The sequence below is a fragment of the Arabidopsis lyrata genome (assembly GCF_000004255.2).
Source record: "Arabidopsis lyrata subsp. lyrata unplaced genomic scaffold ARALYscaffold_6, whole genome shotgun sequence".
Taxonomy (NCBI): domain Eukaryota; kingdom Viridiplantae; phylum Streptophyta; class Magnoliopsida; order Brassicales; family Brassicaceae; genus Arabidopsis; species Arabidopsis lyrata.
The window spans coordinates 6,280-26,103 of record NW_003302550.1 but is presented as its reverse complement, the minus strand read 5'-3'; the positions used below and the strand labels follow the sequence as shown (position 1 = coordinate 26,103).

At 41.9% G+C, this 19,824-nt stretch overlaps 6 protein-coding genes across 6 annotated transcripts; 3 read left to right on the top strand and 3 right to left on the bottom strand.

Moving 5' to 3' along the window:
- The first annotated feature begins 137 nt into the window (after positions 1–137).
- LOC9306960 (RING finger and transmembrane domain-containing protein 2) lies at positions 138–2,821 on the top strand. Its single transcript, XM_002872938.2, has 9 exons — positions 138–522; positions 638–1,150; positions 1,234–1,310; positions 1,394–1,562; positions 1,765–1,853; positions 1,951–2,115; positions 2,192–2,269; positions 2,362–2,465; positions 2,543–2,821. The coding sequence occupies exons 2-9, from the start codon at positions 649–651 to the stop codon at positions 2,646–2,648; spliced, it is 1,290 nt and encodes a 429-aa protein (XP_002872984.1). The 5' UTR covers positions 138–522; positions 638–648; the 3' UTR covers positions 2,649–2,821.
- LOC9309052 lies at positions 2,799–4,885 on the bottom strand. Its single transcript, XM_021020140.1, has 6 exons — positions 4,385–4,885; positions 4,015–4,116; positions 3,808–3,933; positions 3,527–3,730; positions 3,277–3,444; positions 2,799–3,197 (listed from the first exon to the last, which is right to left on the bottom strand). The coding sequence occupies exons 1-6, from the start codon at positions 4,556–4,558 to the stop codon at positions 2,895–2,897; spliced, it is 1,077 nt and encodes a 358-aa protein (XP_020875799.1). The 5' UTR covers positions 4,559–4,885; the 3' UTR covers positions 2,799–2,894.
- Positions 4,886–5,187: 302 nt separating this feature from the next.
- Positions 5,188–7,123, top strand: LOC9306959. The gene is made up of 2 exons (XM_002872937.2): positions 5,188–5,338; positions 5,472–7,123. The coding sequence occupies exon 2, from the start codon at positions 5,499–5,501 to the stop codon at positions 6,981–6,983; it is 1,485 nt and encodes a 494-aa protein (XP_002872983.1). The 5' UTR covers positions 5,188–5,338; positions 5,472–5,498; the 3' UTR covers positions 6,984–7,123.
- Positions 7,124–7,156: 33 nt separating this feature from the next.
- On the bottom strand, positions 7,157–9,724 carry LOC9306958 (protein PIN-LIKES 6). Its single transcript, XM_021020139.1, has 9 exons — positions 9,412–9,724; positions 9,249–9,328; positions 9,031–9,155; positions 8,820–8,941; positions 8,252–8,482; positions 8,076–8,150; positions 7,862–7,962; positions 7,730–7,782; positions 7,157–7,638 (listed from the first exon to the last, which is right to left on the bottom strand). Exons 1-9 carry the CDS (start codon positions 9,604–9,606, stop codon positions 7,328–7,330), a joined length of 1,293 nt encoding a protein of 430 aa, XP_020875798.1. The 5' UTR covers positions 9,607–9,724; the 3' UTR covers positions 7,157–7,327.
- A 5,238-nt stretch (positions 9,725–14,962) lies between these two features.
- LOC9309051 lies at positions 14,963–16,963 on the bottom strand. The gene is given in 2 exon segments (XM_021020147.1): positions 14,963–15,422; positions 15,424–16,963. Coding segments are annotated over 2 exon segments (438 nt in total). The 5' UTR covers positions 15,741–16,963; the 3' UTR covers positions 14,963–15,301.
- A 15-nt stretch (positions 16,964–16,978) lies between these two features.
- Positions 16,979–19,487, top strand: LOC9309050 (probable serine/threonine-protein kinase PBL8). Its single transcript, XM_002872936.2, has 5 exons — positions 16,979–17,216; positions 17,313–17,747; positions 17,911–18,047; positions 18,149–18,272; positions 18,713–19,487. The coding sequence occupies exons 1-5, from the start codon at positions 17,162–17,164 to the stop codon at positions 19,192–19,194; spliced, it is 1,233 nt and encodes a 410-aa protein (XP_002872982.1). The 5' UTR covers positions 16,979–17,161; the 3' UTR covers positions 19,195–19,487.
- Positions 19,488–19,824: the final 337 nt, after the last annotated feature.

Here is a 19,824-nt window from a genome sequence, read left to right as displayed (position 1 = left end):
TTACAGCAGAGAGAGAGATCCCCCATCCCATTGGCTCTGGCTGTAGTAAAAAACACGCATGTTAGGAGGCTTATGAGGCCCATAATGTATTTAGTAGGAGGCTTGCATAGAAGCCCATTTAGAGGTGGATGGGCTCTGTCTTAAAGAAGAGACTGTCGTCGCTTCCTCTTAAGTCAACCCTTTGGATTGGATCCACAATGCAATTCGTCCACTCTCAACCGTTGATTCACAGACAAACAATTCATCTCTCTCTCTCCGCAGCTCGCCGGATCTCCTCCGTTGTCTTCTTGCTCTGAGCTCCGTTTAGCTCAATCCCTTTTTCGGAAAGACTCCGTGACTCGACTCGATCCTAGTCTAAGCGATCGCCTACGTTTTATTTTTCTTTTTGACTCTATTCTTCTTCTTCTTCATTCATTTCCCCTCTTATTATTCATTGGCTTTAGGGTTTCATACACGATATGAGCTAAATACGATTTGATTTCACCTAAATAAGCTTTCTTCTATTGCTTCTCGTCGTTGCAGGTACTCTTTTTTTTTTTGTTGTTGTTGTTACTTTATCTTCCTTATTGAAAACGCGTTTTCTTTCCACGATTTCGACCACTGTTAGTTAATCATCATCTTCATCATATGTTTTTAGGGTTTTCTTAAATGGAAACGCCCGGCGCCAATCATGATTCCTTTAGGGGTTCTCCTCGCAGAAACTCCATCCTCTCTGCTTCTAACATCATCCAGGCCCCTATTTCTACCTTGTTAGAGTATTCGGGTCTCTTTCGCACTAGGCCTAATCCTAGTCAGGAGGCTGAAACGCTGGTTACTGATGATTCTTCAGGAATCTCCAATGGGGAGGTTGCCATTAGGATCATTGGCAACGGGGAGCAAGATGCTGAAACTGATAGCAATGGTCTCAGGGAGCCCGGCGGCCTTGGACACACTGAACTTTTGGGTTCTGCTACTCAGGTTGATCCCATAGGAGGTGCTCCTTCAGAAGGTGCCTCTCAGGCTGCTCCTGGTGAATCTGTTGCTGGAGACGCCGCCACCCGGGATTCACCTTACCAAAGATATGATATTCAGCAGGCTGCACGCTGGATTGAGCAAATTCTTCCCTTTTCTTTGCTTCTGTTGGTTGTTTTTATCCGCCAGCATTTGCAGGGTATCATATCTCTTGTGTCTTTTCTCATCGCCACTTCACGTCTTTTTTTTTTTATTTTTTTGACTTTTCCTGCTATCTCTCAGGGTTCTTTGTCGCTATTTGGATTGCTGCTGTCATGTTCAAGTCAAATGATATTCTTAAGAAGCAAACAGCTTTGAAGGTTTAATTTTGCTTTTACTTATTTCTTTTCCAATTCAATGTTCAAATTGGTAGTCTAAGTCTCTTATTATATTGTGATTTCAGGGTGAGAGGCATATCTCGGCATTAATTGGAATCTCTGTAGCATTTACGGCCCATGTTGTTGGTGTTTATTGGTGGTTTAGGAAAGATGACCTCTTGTATCCCTTAATCATGCTGCCTCCAAAGTCCATACCACCTTTCTGGCATGCCATTTTTATCATAGTGGTTAATGGTCTGTACTTTCTCTGCTGTATTCTTTCCCTTGTTTTAATGCGTCTCGTTTCATCAGCTATCAGTTCATCTCTTCTTTTATCTTTTCATCACAAAGTATTAGCAATTCTCTCTTCATGCATTATTCCTAATATCATTCATTGTTGTATCCTGTTGGATCATTTGGTACTTACTCGACTTGTACTTGTGCCTATTTTCCTCAGATACACTTGTCCGACAGGCCTCAATGATTTTCAAGTGTTTTCTGTTGATGTACTACAAAAACAGTAGGGGTCGAAATTATCGTAAACAGGTGATGTAGAAAAAAAGTTCTTCTCTGTCCCCTTTACCTGCATTCAGTTTCAACTTTGGCAAGCGATACATAATTTGGTCATTCACTTTCTATGCAGGGTCAATTGCTAACTTTGGTTGAATATTTGATGCTTTTGTATCGCTCTTTACTGCCTACCCCTGTATGGTACCGTTTCTTCTTGAACAAGGATTATGGAAGTCTCTTCTCCTCTCTTATGACGGGATTATATCTTACATTCAAGCTCACTTCAGTTGTTGAGAAGGTAGGTGGCTTTCTAGAATTTTAGATTCCTTTCTTTTTTGTGTGGAAGCTAAGGGGAAATTGGTGATGAGATTCAGGTTCAATCCTTCTTTACGGCATTGAAGGCTTTGTCACGTAAAGAGGTGCATTACGGATCATATGCAACTACAGAGCAGGTATAATTTATTGTCTCGCAAATTCGAATCGACCTTATGCCTCTTAAGGTTTAAGCCCACATGAGCAAAGAAGTGGCTTTCTATGTGTGCAGGTAAATGCGGCAGGCGACCTGTGTGCCATCTGCCAGGAGAAGATGCACACCCCAATTCTTCTTCGCTGCAAACACATGTTTTGCGAAGATTGCGTTTCGGAGTGGTGAGGTGTTTGTGCATATAGCAATTATCTTTGTATATGAATCATGATGTTGAAAGAATCTGATTATGACTGGGCAGGTTTGAGAGAGAGAGAACGTGTCCTCTGTGCAGGGCCTTGGTCAAACCAGCAGATCTAAAATCATTCGGTGATGGATCCACCAGCCTCTTCTTCCAGATTTTCTGATTAAAACACATACAAGATTCCAAAGTAAAAAAGGCCCTCAAGACTCACTTGCTCACTCGATAGTTTTCTTAGAGAGTATTTCTATACAATGCCATTCAAGCTGTGAAAGACACCACTGATGCCTTGAAGATGTTCATACTATGTCATTTGTTAATATGAAATAGCCTTTTATATTCCGTTGCAAAAAACAATCTGATTTCATCGTGAAAATCATGACAAGAAGAAATATAAGCAATAATAATGAATTCAAGAAGCTGAAACCACATTTGCACACACAGAGCTCTCTTCAGCGACCACAAGAATCTCTCTAATCATCTCTTGACTCGGAGACTGTGGGCGCTCGGTAGGTGAAGAAGTCATCAACGTGGATACTAAAGGGTAAACTTGTGTCACCTCTTCACTGCCCTCGTCTATGTACACAACATCCTGCATCGTAAGCTGGTGGTATTCGACTATCTCCCTCAAGAACCGGTTTTCCCTCGCGTACACTGAATTTTCATGAGCCAGCCGTGCTTTCTCTGCCAGTAGGCTCTCTAGCTGGAGCCGAATCTGATACAACAGCGTCACACCGAGTTGTTAGATGGAATGCAACACACAAATTAGAACATGAGCTCAGTCAATTCTTTACCAAATCTTCGTCTGCAGGGTTGCTTCCTTTCTCACGGTGGTTCTCTCTCAGATGTTTGTTCTCTTCCTCAAGCTGAGCACAACGCTCTTTCGCAAATGCAAGATCTGCTTTCACAGTTTTCAGCTCACGGAGGAGTAGTTTTGCTTTAGCAGCTGTGGCCATCGCCACCTGCAGCTCACAAGAGAAACTATCAACGAACAGAGCTATCATAAATTACCAACCAAACAACCATCAAAAGACTGGACATTACATCGCGAGATGCCTTGAGTTGAGTTTCATGTTCCATATGATTTAACTGCATTGGCTGCTCTGGAGATTTCTTCCATGAGCTACTTACTCCATAAGATTGATTTTGATTCTCATCTTCACCACCAGTTCCTCTTCGTCTGGTTTGAAGTTTTCGAGTTTCCTGGATGATATCAGCTGTTTTGTTCCCAACGAGTGTTCGGCCATCCTAGAGAAACAAGGAACAGATCTAAAGCAATTCAACCAAAAGAATGAAAAAGCGGAATGACAGAGAAAAAGAAACACCTCAAAGGCTTTCTCAAAAGTGTCACCGATCTGATTAAGAGAAGATGTAAGCTTATCCAGCCCTCTCCGAAGCTTGGGATTATCCATTTTCTTGAACCCTTCGTCTGATAGGTATGAAAACCGGGACTAGAAACAAAGACCAAAACCATGACGACGTCAAATCAAGAGGATGGATCATAAATGTACTTGAGATGAGCAAAACAAAACCTGAGAAGCTGTTGAGCTATCACTGGATTTATCATCTTCAATAACAGATTTTGCTTTCTGGGCTATGACTCCCCACAAGCCCTTCGGCTCGGTCGTAAAATTCTGCAGTATACATCCCCAGAAAACATAGGATCAATGGGAGCAGAAAGATCATGATCCCCAGCTTATAATCACAACTCCTAACAAAACTTTGGATGAAAGCTATAAGACCTACATAACCTCTAGATTCGACCTCACAGCTGAATCTGATCAGAAAGTTTAGCATTACAGACAGTCAAAAGTCGTCAAAGATTGGTCACTAATGATATCCTAAGAGCGGATCATGTAAATGCAGAAACATAAAGTGACTCAGTTAAGAAAAAGGAGAAACCTTAGATCTGGGTTGGTCAAAAGCAGGGGACTCACGGAAGGATGAAGGAGATGTCAAGGATCGAGCTGGCGGTGATCTATCCTTGACGGCAGTGATGCTTTCCGGGGGAAGCCGATCAATCTCCTCCTTGAAAGTCGCAAACTTTCCGATCCCCTGCCTTCTTCTATACGCCATAATTTAGGTTCCAAGACGATTGATAAAAAAAAAGAAAAAATTATATGGACAAATTGATGGATGCGGACCCACGAGGCTCGAAAGAAGCCAGAGATTATTTAGTCTTTGTTAATGTCCCTTGGACAACTCGACAGAATCTGTGATATTTTGTCCTTAAAACCAAACAGCTTTCTATGTTGAGTCTCAAATCAATGTGGAAGCATCTTCATTCCCAAACCCAGTTGTATCTACAAAAGATTTGATAAATCAATGAAAGCTCTTTGTGTGCATCATCATTAAGCTTTTGTTCATAACCCAAACCTGTCATATAAACCTGTAAGAAAAAAAAAAAAAAAGGAAAAGGTCATGATGACGCTTGAAGCATCTGAAAGAGCTGCCAGCTTGTCTTTCTTTAACAAGGATCTCCATGAGAGTTGCCGACTCCACACCACAAGAGTCCCGTCCCTTTACTTGTATGATTCTGGAACACTAGAAAACTTTGCATCTGAGGCAAATGTACGTTGTTTTAGTTTAGGCAATTTCACAGAATTGGAAGACCCTCTTCATGAGCCGGAGAGTTTGGTTGCCAATCTTTTAGTCAGCTCTAGAGAGATAAACGTTAGAAAAAGACTCCCCTAGGAAATTTACACAAGACCCCCCCCATCCGTCGTCGTTGACCCCCTTTCCGCCATAAAATCCCAACGCCTGTTTCTGCCATTTTCTTGCATCGAAACTATTCCCTTGTTTGCTTGGACAGATGACTCCTTCCTAGTTTTTTGAAGATCCGGGCGTATTTCTTCGGTAATTTTATCTCTTCATCCTTAGAAAATTTGTTACCTGACATCCTTTTGTTTGTTTTTCCTTGTGAAATTCGAGCAATTGGAGATTAGCGTGGGTGAATCCGAATCCGCTCTGATCTAACCCTCCTTTTCAGACCTCAAAGTTGCTGCCTTTGGATCCGATGGAATCACAACCTCCGGGACCTTCTAATGGCGATAGCAGCAATTCAATCCCATCTTCTGCCTGTAATCTGTGCGGAAGAGTCGTCCAATCTGCTTCCGATGATCTTGAAATCTTCAGCTTATGTGTCGACTGTAAGTTTTTGTTGCTTGAAGATTTCGGCACCCCCGCACCTCCCTTGGCTCGGAGGCAGACAATTAGAAGGAGGAGGATGAGGAGGAGGACAAGGAGGAGTAGGCACGACAGCTCTGAGTCTGTCGGTGATCTTTCCACCCAGCAGTTCACACACTTGATAAGCATGGCAAGACAAAGCCTTTCAACAGTTCATGCTAGTGAGGATCAACGTGATGACCAGCAGCGCACTAGCTCCCATACCACTCCAAGCGGTTCTACAAGATGGAGAATTTTCTCAGAATCTGAAAGTGATGATTTTGACAACTTTGGCGAAACCGAATCAAACGCTAGTTTTAGCCTCTACAGATTTCCCCATACTGATAACGATGCCATTTCTTTTAGTGCTTACGGTGGAGAATCTGATGCTTCCACGGACAGGCATGCTTTCCTGGATGAGGAAATCTTTGTTCAACCAGACGACAGGAGCGACATTGACTTTGACACTGATATAGACCCGATGCATGCTGGTCTTAACCAGTGGAACTCAGACGAAGAAGACAGGGAATGGGAGGAAGGAGCGGGTCCATCTGGGGTTGCTGGAACACGGTATAGAAACTATTTGGCAAGTCCAAGTGAGAGCTACAGCTCCATGACTCGGTTTGATTCACCCGAGTTAGAGAGAGGCTTTCGTCAAAGAATTTTAGAGAGGAGGCAGGGGTTATCTCGCAACATCTTCACTGGTTTGGAGGATTTGGAGTTCTCTCCCTATGCTGCAAATGTTGCGGATTATCTTGATGAGAGAGGCTTTGAGGAACTGCTTGAGCAACTTGCTGAGTCTGACAATTCAAGAAGAGGTGCACCACCTGCATCTGTGTCATGCGTCAGGACTCTTCCAAGGGTTATCATTGGAGAGGAGCATGTAATGAAGGGCTTAGTTTGTGCAATCTGCAAGGAGCTTTTCACCCTCAGCAATGAAACCACGCAGCTTCCGTGTCTACATCTATACCATGCTCATTGTATCGTACCTTGGCTGAGTGCCCGTAACTCCTGCCCACTCTGCCGTTATGAGCTCCCAACAGATGATAAAGATTACGAGGACGGAAAGCATAATGTGCTGGATGTGAGCGAGGATAGCTCTTCTGATGACGATGGCACAGAATCGGGGGAAGAGGAATATGTAGAGAGAGGTGAGAGCGACTCTGGTGTGAACAGAGTTAGCAGAGGAAGATGGCTGTTTCTGGCTGCTGCACCAGTTGTGAGTCTGGTGGGGGTTGTGTTGGCAATGTGGCTAAGCAACCAACAGAGGAGGGATATAGCAATCTCTCATAGCCAAAGGGGGAATAGAACCAGAAGATGGCTGCCGTTTTTCTGACTGATGCCCGGATCCGTAGGTGCCTCCAGAATCTGTATTTTTTCAGACCCTTAAAAGATACTTGAGTTTCATCTGCTGTTTATCGACTTGTACTGTTTCCACACGTTAGTTTTAATTGACGTTTAACTAAAGTTGTGCTGTTTGTCGTGTGTTGCAAATAATATTCTTTGATATATCCAGAGAAAAGGGAGTGCCCATTAGTTGAAAAGAGTTATGAAACTCACATTTACAGAGGAAAGAAACAAAAAATGACTTTTGGTTGGTTCAGGCACATAGGAGATGCCACTGTATTTACACCGACGTATTGTTTAGTAGCAGAAGAATGTGTCAATAAGAAGAAGAATTCAGAAGAGTATGTTGATGTACAGTACCATCCATCCAGCCATTGAGAAGATGGCGAAAATGTGGACCCAGAATAGCACAGCAGCTGACTCCCTTCCACAGCCTCTAAGGTTGGCAACAGCTCCTGAGAGTACTGATGTAGGCATTGTGTGCTGAAGGAGTAACACAAATCGGAACATCTTATCATCAGCAGGAAGGAACCCAAGTTTGTCTGCTAGTGTCACTATTCCTAGTCCTACTGGTGGCACCAACACCAACCGTCCAAATATAATAGCTGCCGTTGTCTTGAAACCAAGTTTTGAACTTCCTGGTCCTAAAATTTACCCAAGGAACCAATAAGACCCATATGATGGATGAGGCTAAAAACAAAGTCAGTATGAAAAGAAAGCAACCACCAAACCTACCGTTAATGAGATTTCCCCCCAGTGCCAGTAAGATACACGGTATCATCGCGTCCCTGATAGCCAAAGGTTTTACATTTATTAACTCATTAATTTGCAGCTGCTTCCCAGAAGACAAATAAAGAGTGTGCTTACCCAAGAATCATGCAGCTGTCTGTGAAGAAGAATAGAGGTGCACCATTTGTGAATATGAACTTCTTTGTGAAAGGTATTGCACCGAGTATCATGGCAAGGATCTGAAGTTAACAAAAACACGTCTAGTTTAGTTACATGGTAAAGGTAATCGCACGGTCTATTGATCATGGGATTGTCAGATAAAATAGGGGAATAGAACAGACGAGATACTTACCGAAGCAACTATTGCAGGCTGGACAATTTGCTTCAGTTTCAACTTCTCATAGAGGAAAACAAAGATCTGTGTAATCTACATCACGGAGCAAAATATAAAAATTTCGTAAGGACCAGCTTATATAAGGTAAAATACTCCTGAATTATAGAATTAAGATTCCATAATTGCATTTCCACCTTGCCTTTCCTTGAAACCACTCTTCCTCTAGGTTCGGTGCTCTGTACGGGCAAAAGATCTTGAGTCGGCGAAAAGTCCTTGGGAAAATTCTGAGTAAGCAAGGGGACTTGCTCTGGAGTAGTATCTACAGGAAGGTTTTTCAAAGCAAGATTTTCTTCTTCAGCATCAAACCCTTCTGGAGGAGGAGCAAACATCTGGTACACATATGTATAGAGGATGATAGCACCAACCTGACATAAAAATTAAACCTCATGGTTAATTGAAGTCCCTTAGAGAGAGTCAACATGAAAAATACATAGGGGAAATAATATCCATTCCCATAGACACTGATGACAAACAGTAGATTGGAAGTAAAGATCCTATATAAAATAGTTTCAATGCGGCTACTCCTCATACATCTAGCTCCTCTTCATCCAAACAGAAAAAGGCAGAAGACAAGATTCTGTATCACTGTAAAGTACGAGACAGTAGAGACATAAACTGAAGCAGCTAATGGTCTGATTCTAGTAGGTATAAATAGCTTACATAGTTACAGCATAGAGGCAGTTAAAGAGAGAAAAAGAGTACCCATTGACCAAAGGAGATATAAGCAGTGCCATCAATGCTGCATTTTTCGGAGTCACCAAAAGGGTTGGAGGTGTCCCTACATAGAGCCGCTAATAAAACGAGAGGCACATTGCCAATATTGCCTGAAACAAACAAGGCACATAAAGTGAGACTAGTGTCAGAGCACGCAAGCGAGGGTAGGGTTTAGTGTCTAAGGGAAAAAGGGTCTAACCAACTCCAATTTGTATGATTGTAAACTTGAAAAAAGGGTAAGGGGGACGAATGATGGAAGCAACGATGAAACCGATTATCGAGCCAGAGATGGTGCCAAGAACGACGTTCACGGGAATGAACCACCTGATAGATGGAGCAGCCGAAAAGAAGATGCGTTACGGACCTATGATATAAGGGAAGGACTACATAAACTAGGGACTAAAGAAGGAAACAAACCACTGAAGCATTTTTTGGAGAGTGACGGCTTGTCCAAGCTGGGAAAAGATCAAGCAGGGAAGCAAAAGCGAGAAGACCAACTGTATGAAAAGGAGACAGTTTCAAAGTTTGCATTTTTAGATATAAAATAAATAAAAAAGTGAGAAGAGGCTTGGAGAATTACCCCGTTCAAGAGTTTGCGGCCGGAGGGAGGCAAGATGTTAACGTACTTGGAGGCCATGAGAAGACCCAAGAAGCACATGGTGAAAACCTTGGCAATTGGCATCACAGCGATTTTGATGGTACCCAGCACTGATCCACCGGCAGCCACCGGAATATCCATGGAATCGGCTAAGGCGGCAAGGATCCGGGCAATCATTCTGACAATTACTAATCCAAAGGCAAGCCAAAAGCAGCAATTTTGAGGGTGGACTTGGGTTGGAATGTGGAGGAAACACAGAGAATCGGAGTCTCTGATGATTGATTTGAGAGAAGAGAGAGAATCGAAGACTTGTCTCTCGATCTCTCTGTTTCTCTCTCGTGATTCTCGTGATTGCCTGCCACGTGCGCCGCTTCTTTCTTTCTTTGCCTTCCTTCTTACTCCTTTCCTTTTCTAAGCCCAAAAGCCCGTTCCAACTTCCCCACACACTTTTTTTTTTTTTTAATCATTTTATTCTGTTTTTATTACTCAAGTTTAGAACTTTTTTTTATTTATTTTTTTGCTAAAGTGCAAATATCATATTATTGAAGAGTTTGGTATTACATAGTGATCAACCAGTTTTGGTTTCTTGGTAAAAAAGATAAAAACAAGAAAGCAAATGATTTTCTAAACAAAGGCCATAATCAGTGGAGCCAAAGCTGCATAAGCATCCGGAAACGCTTATTGAATCTTTGGGCAGTGATCGAATTTTTGATCTTCCGGTCTATGTCTCTAAAGACAACAGAAAGGAGCACTTGTAGCTGGTTGTGATGGAGATTGTTACGCTGTCTCCAAATGGCGTAAACAACAGAATGTGTTATCAGTTTGCGCAAAGTTGGTGGTGATCTTTCAGATTTCCTTTTCATCCAGGAGAGGAGCTGCTGCCACGACCCGAAAGTGATGGAAGGCAGGTCGAGTCTCCTGCAAACATCATTCCAAATGTACACCGCAAAATCACAATTAAGAAACAGGTGGTCTCTCGTTTCGAAATGCAAACCACAGAGCCTGCAGGTAGTGATGATTTGCATACCCCATCTCTCGAGTCTTGACTTGGTTGGAAGTCTGTCTAGGTTCGCAATCCACATATTGAATGCATGTTTGGGCGTGTTTCCTTTGAACCAGACAATATCCACCCAGTTCACTAAAGCAGCGCAAGGTTGAAGAGCAGCCCAAGTTCTGGCTGATGAGAAACCGTTGCAGTTGGTGTGTTCCACTACCCAATCATAAGTATCCCCACCTTGTGCAGCACTAGGCAGAATTATGTTTTTTAGGTGAACATGGAGGCTGAGAGCTTGTTCAGATCTTGGATCAGCAAGAACCCAACCATTGGAATTACACACATCATAAACTTTAGCATTAAGAGCCACTCTCAAATCTCTGGGACCATTTAGACCAATGAACTTGATGAGCGGGCCGAATGGGGTCCAGTTATCAAACCAGAAGCTTGCTTGTAGGCCGTTACCAATGTTGCATTTTATGAATCCTTGAGCAACACCACGCAGCCTCAAAAGGCACTTCCAGTTCCAAGAGTCCGAAGCTTTTTCTGACAGATTCCAGAAGCATGTGACATCACTGAGATTGTGGTATTTGTTGAACCCGAACCCCCCCAGGGTTGGTAACATCATTGTTGAAGATGGGACAAAGCTCTCATTAGACAAGCACAAAGATGGGTTGAATAGATCGTATAAGTTTGTGGAGAAAATAATAGTGAGAAAATATAGAGGATGAATCTTGTGTCCAAGAATATAAGTGTCCAAGAATATAAGTGTCCCTTTCTTGGAGTCTTCACTTCTCTTTTATAGCCTCTTCCTTCCTTCTAGGATGTCTTTACTTGGCCATTAATTTCAGAATTAACTCCACTAAATAACTCCAATTTTGGCAATTAACTCCTAAACTTGAATGACAAGTTTACTCCTTTGACCATGACCATTAATTCATGAATTAAACTACAAATTAATGTCAAAGTTTGACCACCCCTTTTGCAAGATAGGGCTCCTTGGATTTTGTAAAGTGATGGTTCTCCAACATGTAAAATGGACCCCTTGCGGGATCCGGTACCAACATTAGCCCCCCAGTTCTTCGAGTAAGATGATTTGCTCGGAGAACTAATATTCTTGACAATCCTGCGGCAATAACTTTGATTAGTAGATTAGGCATTCAAACTTTGTTGTTAGATGCGAGGTGAACTCGTTTTTTGTCTAAAGACTTATTCACGTAAATGCGAGCATTGAGCTCGGCTTTTTGAACATAGTTTAGCGCGAGACGGGCTCAGCTTTTTTTTTTTTTTTTTTTTTTTTTAAAATGTAGTTTGGTGCGAGATGAGATCTCGGCTTTATATGCGAGATGAGATCTCGGCTTAGATGCGAGATGAGATCTCGGCTTATATGCGAGATGAGATCTCGGTTTTATATGTGAGATGAGATCTTGGCTTTATATGCGAGATGAGATCTCGGTTTTATATGCGAGATGAGATCTCGGCTTTATATGCGAGATGAGATCTCGGCTTAGATGCGAGATGAGATCTCGGTTTTATATGCGAGATGAGATCTCGGCTTTGTATGCGAGATGAGATCTCGGCTTAGATGCGAGATGAGATCTCGGTTTTATATGTGAGATGAGATCTCGGCTTTATATGCGAGATGAGATCTCGGCTTAGATGCGAGATGAGATCTCGGTTTTATATGCGAGATGAGATCTCGACTTTATATGCGAGATGAGATCTCGGCTTAGATGCGAGATGAGATCTCGGCTTAGATGCGAGATGAGATCTCGGCTTTATATGCGAGATGAGATCTCGGCTTAGATGCGAGATGAGATCTTGTCCCATCTATTTGAAATTTAAATTTGGATAAGTATGTCTTTTGCCTAAGGAGGCTTTTTTATTATTTTCTTTTGAACAAGATATTTGCCTGAGGAGGCTTTTAAACCTTTCTAGGTTGTGGCCCAAGGGGGTTTGGTTAAAATTATATGCGGGTTTGCAAAGTCCGCTTTTAACCTTTTGTGGCCTTGTGGCAATGCTTTCGAGATTTTTAGGCTGATCAGACCTTTCTCTTTAGAATGCGAGAACTGAGCTCGGCTTAAAGCGAGTTCCCCACTTCGGGTTTAGTCAACTCGGCAAATTTGTTGGGCTTGGGCCTTAACTTTTTTATTTTGCATTTAATGAGCTTTATCTTTTAATGCAACGGTTGCTTTGGTCTCGTAACAACTTGAATTATTGTCTTCAATCAATACGACTTCGTCATTTGTCTCGGATACGTTACGAATTGGAATTGCTCCATCTTCTTTGGAACCAAGCAAATATTTAGGAGGTGGAGGTGACGAGTTCCTTCTAGCCTTTTATTTGCACATTGCCACGAGCTCCATCGTCTTTTTTGATTATTTTATAATCGAATCACTCATCATGATGACGAATCAAAATATTAAGGTGGAGAGGTTATCTCCGACCTGAGACTATAACATCTCTTTTTTGATTTGGCGTGTCTCCTCGCACCGGTCGTTTAGAGACTGGATCATCTCCGTAATGTAAGAACTAGCTTGTCTCTAGATCGTGGATTCGTGGTTGTTGTGAATTGAACTATGACGTTATGACCTAGATGGATGTGCGAGACTAGGTCGTCTCCGGTTAAGTCATGGTTATGACTTAGACCATCATTGTTTAGACTTCCGACTTCATCAACAAATATGAATTCATCTTCTTTGTCTCGCCTTGGACTCCAGATATGTGAAGGTTTTCACAGCTATAACACCACTGCTACAACATCGTTAGGTCGTCACGGTAACACCAAGGCTAACATCATTGTGGTATCAAGCCACGATTCATCATCATTATGACTTGAATCGTCACTGTTGTGACTTGAACGCTAAGTTATTATTGCGAGATGACTACATCGCCGTAACAATACTGTAACATCAAGTCACCAATACGAGATCGTGTCGTTGCCATTACGTTGACGCTATGTTTTGGATCTTCAGTCTTCGGGAAATGTGTGGCCAAGTCATCATCATGACTTGGGTGGCTTCTGGTATGACTCGGATTACCTCCGTTAAGTCATCAACTTAGATCCTCTTCACTCTGTCAATGGTATGACGTAATAACTTGGAATCGCTCCGTTTAGTTTCTGTCAAAAAAGAAAAAGAAAAAAGAATAATTTATGTCAACTTAGACATGGTTGTAAGTATGTGTAATCCCTCCATATGCTCTCCTCGTCACATGTTTAGGGATGTGACTGTTTTAGTCCTCTTGTTGTTATTGTTGTAACGCCGTGGACGTTATGTCTTTGTCCTTCTTCGACCACCACCGTTACGACTGAGACCGTTATCGCTACAACTTTGATCCATTTCGGATCAACACCTTTACGTGTCGGTCTCCAAATCATCATCGTTACGACCTTGTTCTGCTTCGGATTGACATCGTTACGACGTTGATTTCTATCTCAGTATTGATTGTTCTTCACCTCGAATTAGTGCTTTAGAAGTAAGAAAGCTTTATGTCCCCATAGACGGCGCCAAATGTTGAACCTGAACCCCCCCAGGGTTGGTAACATCATTGTTGAAGATGGGACAAAGCTCTCATTAGACAAGCACAAAGATGGGTTGAATAGATCGTATAAGTTTGTGGAGAAAATAATAGTGAGAAAATATAGAGGATGAATCTTGTGTCCAAGAATATAAGTGTCCAAGAATATAAGTGTCCCTTTCTTGGAGTCTTCACTTCTCTTTTATAGCCTCTTCCTTCCTTCTAGGATGTCTTTACTTGGCCATTAATTTCAGAATTAACTCCACTAAATAACTCCAATTTTGGCAATTAACTCCTAAACTTGAATGACAAGTTTACTCCTTTGACCATGACCATTAATTCATGAATTAAACTACAAATTAATGTCAAAGTTTGACCACCCCTTTTGCAAGATAGGGCTCCTTGGATTTTGTAAAGTGATGGTTCTCCAACATGTAAAATGGACCCCTTGCGGGATCCGGTACCAACAGTATTTATGCCAAGCGACCCACAGTGATCCACTATTGGCAAACAATAGCCAAACCATTCTTAGACAGAGAGTCCTATTCCAAGTAGAAAATCTCCTAAGACCAAGTCCTCCTTCAACTTTTGGTAAACAAACCTGAGACCAAGCAATCTTCACCATTCTTTGTTTATCAATTCTACCCGACCATAAGAAGCGTGAGCATAAGGATTCAATACGTCTAATGCAGCCCAGGGGAAGAATGAAGGTAGATATCCAAAAATTTACAATTCCAGAAATTACCGAGGCGATGAGTTGAACGCGACCAGCAAAGGAGAGGGATCTAACTGCCCAAGAGTTAAAGCGAGCTGAGATTTTCTCAATTAGCGGTGAGTGCTCAGCAACTTTGAGCTTCCTGCACATCAAAGGCAGCCCCAAGTAACGTATAGGTAGAGACCCAAGTGTGAAACCATAGCTTGTCAAAGCATTGCTTTCAAGTTGGCTCAAACCTGCGTGAAAGAGCTGAGTCTTCTCTCTGTTCATATGTAAACCAGACCAGCCAGCGAAGTCTTCCAAAGTTTTATGAAACTTTTTTTTATTTAGTTTCATTTTATTTAAATACTCAAGTTTACAAGTTATACAAACACCACAACAAAATCTTAAAAACTTGTAAAAGTATTTGATCATCTAAGACTAAGCCTCAAAACTATATATGTTTGACCTGACTTGGGACTTGGGAGGATGATGATCACACATCTTTCATAAAATTAGAAATATATTTTTAAACGGAATTAAAAGCAAAAAGATTAAAAAAAAAAGAAAAAATTAAAAAGCAATGATATAGATGATGATGATGATGCCCGTGAATTGGACACACCGAAAAATATTGGTTCCAACATGATTCTCTAGAAAGGGTATTAATAATCAAGTTTGTAGACGGGAGAGAGAGATGAGGCATTGCAGTAAGCGATAGCTGCCTTGAGGGAATCGTCCGTGTCCGTTAATGTTTCATCCTTGTTAGTAGTGCTCCCTTCGTAGGGGGCTCTTGTTTCGTCGTCTCTGTATAACTTGGAGGACCCACCTCTCTCCCACGTTCACTTTCTCTCTTATGACTCCCACTATACTCAAACACCCCACTTTCATCATCAACCTCGTCACGTTGCTGTATGCAGAGAAGCAACTAGACGCCGATGAGAAGATTGCTGTCGTCTGCATTTCGTTATCGGGAGATGGCGAAGAAGAGATGCTCAATCCTGTGTCTGTGACTGGTTTGTTGATTTTTATTTCAATGAAAGATTCACCATCGTTGCTGCTATCGGACGACACTTCATTCATCCATCGCACCTCATTCTCCATCCTACTAATTACCGAGTCACTTCCCAAAACTCCATCTACCACTACTAGTTATAGATATATATAATTTGATCTCTTGCTCCTAATTTCAATCATTGATGTTTTTTATACAATAATCAAATAGATTCTAAACGATACAGCTAGCTAGCAGCTCACAGCTCACACCATACATGTATTCATGTGAACACATATATACACACACTTAGTGCAATTATATAGGAGAATACGTACACGATTAATGAAGATATATATATTTATTTATTATTGTCTGATCAAATGATAAAATCTCGCGATGGGATCGGGGGTTGGTGTTATAAATCAAATTGGAATCTTTAATAATATATAGTTTGGACACTGATAGACCCTGATAATATCATAATGTAGCTAGCTGACCCCATCAATCATTGATCGCCTAGCTCTTGGGGAATCACATGCATATATCAATATGCATGTCACATGTTTTCTTTAATTTCTTTCTCATTCTGAATAGTAATTTTCTTTCTCATTTTGGATGGAGTCAAATTTATAAAAAGAAAGAAACAGCTAATGGATTAAAGTCTTGAAATGTATCAAATTTTGTAATTTTAGGTTTTTGTTGTAAGATATTATTGGATCACGCTTGAAGATATTATTTCAAGAAAAAAGACTCTTGATAAAATATTATGTTAGCTTGATGTACGATAGGTCTATATATAATGAGTCCATGAGAAGGATCTGGTCTCTGTTGCCGTGCATATAGTTATCCACTCGGAAAACCAAATCTCCTTTTGGAATCGAACACCGTGAAGCCGTTGTAGTTGAACATTAAAGACTTCTTCCAAACTGTTAACACAGACGCGTCCTCTCCCGTTTATAGGGGCTTGGGATGAACCTTTGCCATTTCCTTGATGCTATATATTCTTTATTATGCGTGTTTGAGTTGCTGTTTAAAGAGAGCAAGTAGACGGGCTTACTGCTTACATAGCAAGAGGTACCTGCCCTTTTATATCATCTCACCAACAACCCTAAGTGACCCTACCCTTTCAGCTCTCTCTCGGTTACTCTTTCTTGTTTTTTTCTTTCTTTCTTTGCTCTCCTCCCCACCGTGCCATGATTACGACCCCCACATGATTGGTATTTATTCTTCAAGCTGCGTTCAATTTGATAATAAACTTTATGGATATAATGGGCCTATTATCCACTAAGAAGGCCCATAGAAGAAAGAATTGTAAAGCCCAATTGGTTCCGGCAACATGGAGTGGACTCTGAATTTCCTGACTGTAAACTGTAAAGACAGAGAGAAGAGCACTCCCAGTCCCAGTGGTGCGGTGAGGAGAGCTTCGTTGTCTTCTCCGATTGCAATTAGGGTTTTAAAATCGGTTCGGTGGTGCTCAGCTTTGAGAATTGAGAATGAGATCCTTTCCACTTCCTTCTACCTTCTGACAATGGGCAACTGCGGTACTAGAGACGAGGCTGCCGTCTTCACTCCTCAAGCTCAAGGTCTCTCTTTCTCTCTCTCTCCCTGTCTCTATCTCTCTCTCTCTCTCTCGCCATTTCTTTTTTCCTGATCTCCCCCGTCTTTGGTTCACCTCGCAGCCCAACAGCTCCAGAAGAAGCACTCCCGCTCCGTCTCAGATCTGAGCGATCCATCCACTCCTCGCTTCCGGGACGACTCTCGCACTCCTCTTTCGTATGCCCAAGTCATCCCCTTCACTTTGTTTGAGCTTGAGACCATCACCAAGAGCTTCCGCCCAGATTATATACTCGGAGAAGGTGGTTTCGGTACCGTCTACAAGGGTTACATTGATGACAATCTCCGCGTCGGCCTCAAGTCTCTCCCCGTTGCCGTCAAGGTCCTAAACAAGGAGGGACTCCAGGGCCACCGTGAATGGCTTACAGAGGTCAACTTCCTCGGCCAGCTCCGTCATCCCAACCTCGTCAAGCTTATTGGTTACTGCTGCGAGGACGATCACCGATTACTTGTTTATGAGTTCATGTTGCGAGGCAGTCTTGAAAATCACCTATTTCGAAGTAATCCCCGCACCCTTCTCCATTTTTATCCTGCTCTACGGCTGACAAGTCTCTGTTGATTCCTACATATACCCCTAAACAGTTTTATGTTCCTAGCTTATTCTGCTTTTTAGTCTTGTCATACTCGTCTCTAATTTACCAAGTCACCATGGGCTCTCTTCAGAAACCACAGCTCCTCTATCTTGGTCTAGAAGGATGATGATTGCTCTTGGAGCTGCGAAAGGCCTTGCTTTCCTCCACAATGCTGAAAGACCAGTTATTTATAGGGATTTCAAGACTTCCAATATACTGCTTGACTCGGTAAGAAGTTTTTCTTTTCTTTCTGCTTTGCCAAAGTTCCTCCAAGATATTGGGAATACTTTTCCACAACTAATATATCCTTGATTGGGCTGAACCTTCAGGACTACACAGCCAAGCTTTCAGATTTTGGCTTAGCTAAAGCTGGGCCCCAGGGTGACGAAACCCATGTATCAACTCGAGTTATGGGTACTTATGGCTATGCTGCCCCAGAATATGTGATGACTGGTATGACATGCATAATATAGCGAGATGTATCCCATTCAACTTATTTTCCTAGATGCATATACAATCTTGACGAGCCATCCTGCAATGTCTTTATTTTTTCACTTGGTTTGTAACGGGAGCTATGATCAACCATTTACATATTAGGTCCTACCGTTTAAATCACTTTAGTTAACTGAATGTGGGTTTCTATTTCTGCTGCAAGTCAGTGCCACATACAGAAAATAAGACATTGCAGGAGCTAATTCTATCTCTCTGCTTTAGTAGTTTGCTATTAGTTAACATATAGGACTGTGGCTGTTGAGATGTTGAACCGTGCACATATATGCACTTGTATTTTACAACATTATTTCGAGCTACATAGTCTCTCTTTTTGCATGACAATAAGTGCTTAGACCATTACACAAATAAACACTAAATTGACTCTATTACTAATGAACTAGGACACCTGACGGCCAGAAGTGATGTATACAGCTTTGGAGTTGTTCTTCTAGAGATGTTGACAGGGAGAAAATCAGTGGATAAGACAAGACCTAGCAAAGAGCAGAACTTGGTTGATTGGGCTCGGCCGAAGCTGAATGATAAAAGAAAACTGCTGCAAATAATTGACCCAAGACTGGAGAACCAATACTCTGTCAGGGCAGCTCAGAAGGCATGCAGCTTGGCGTATTATTGTCTTAGCCAGAACCCGAAAGCTAGGCCATTGATGAGCGATGTGGTTGAGACTTTGGAACCTTTGCAGTGTACAGGTGATGCCCTGATCCCTGGTGCAACAACTGCAGCTGGAGCTGCATTTGCTATGGGAGGGGTGCCTGATTACAGAATGCACCGGAGGTTTGCAAAGAATGTTGGGCCAGGTGCGATTTGCAGGTCACCCAATCCAAATTATTCACCGGGTGGACCGGCAGCATGCAGAGTTCGGTGATTAGTGTCAAGTGTACATAATCGGTTTCGCTGCGTCTCCTTTTCCGTAATTTCTCTCAGAACCAAGCCAAACATCTGGTTGCTAAAAATCGTGGATGCACGTTGTTTTTGTTGTTGTTGAAGCTGCTGTTTATTGCCACTTTACTGTGTTGATCTGTCTAGAGTCTTGTATGATTATGAATGAGCGTGGTTCTTGTTTAATCCGCACTCTGATGCAGTGTGCTTGTAGTAGTCGACACTTATTCACTCCAAGGTGAATTTTTTTTTGTGTAAGCAGTAATGGTTTTCTAACAAGTGGTCATTCCCCGGCCACGAAGGTTTGGTAGTGTTGCACGTAGTAGTACTTACTGGGCGAAGAGAAGATAGCATATCAATGAACATTAGACCCCTTTTTTTTTTTTTTTTTTTTAGCTAAGCATCTAACTAACAACATTATCAATGAACATTAAGAACATTAGACCTATGGTGCTATTAATACAGATGTCATTGGAATCTTGATTGAAAATAGATGTTGCCTTCGCTGTGTATGATTGGACTTGTAGGGATCTGGGTGAGTGACCCACTAAACCATCTCTCTTTTTATCCACCACACAGATCTTGGTATCGCCTAATCTTTCTAGGTATTCAAAGC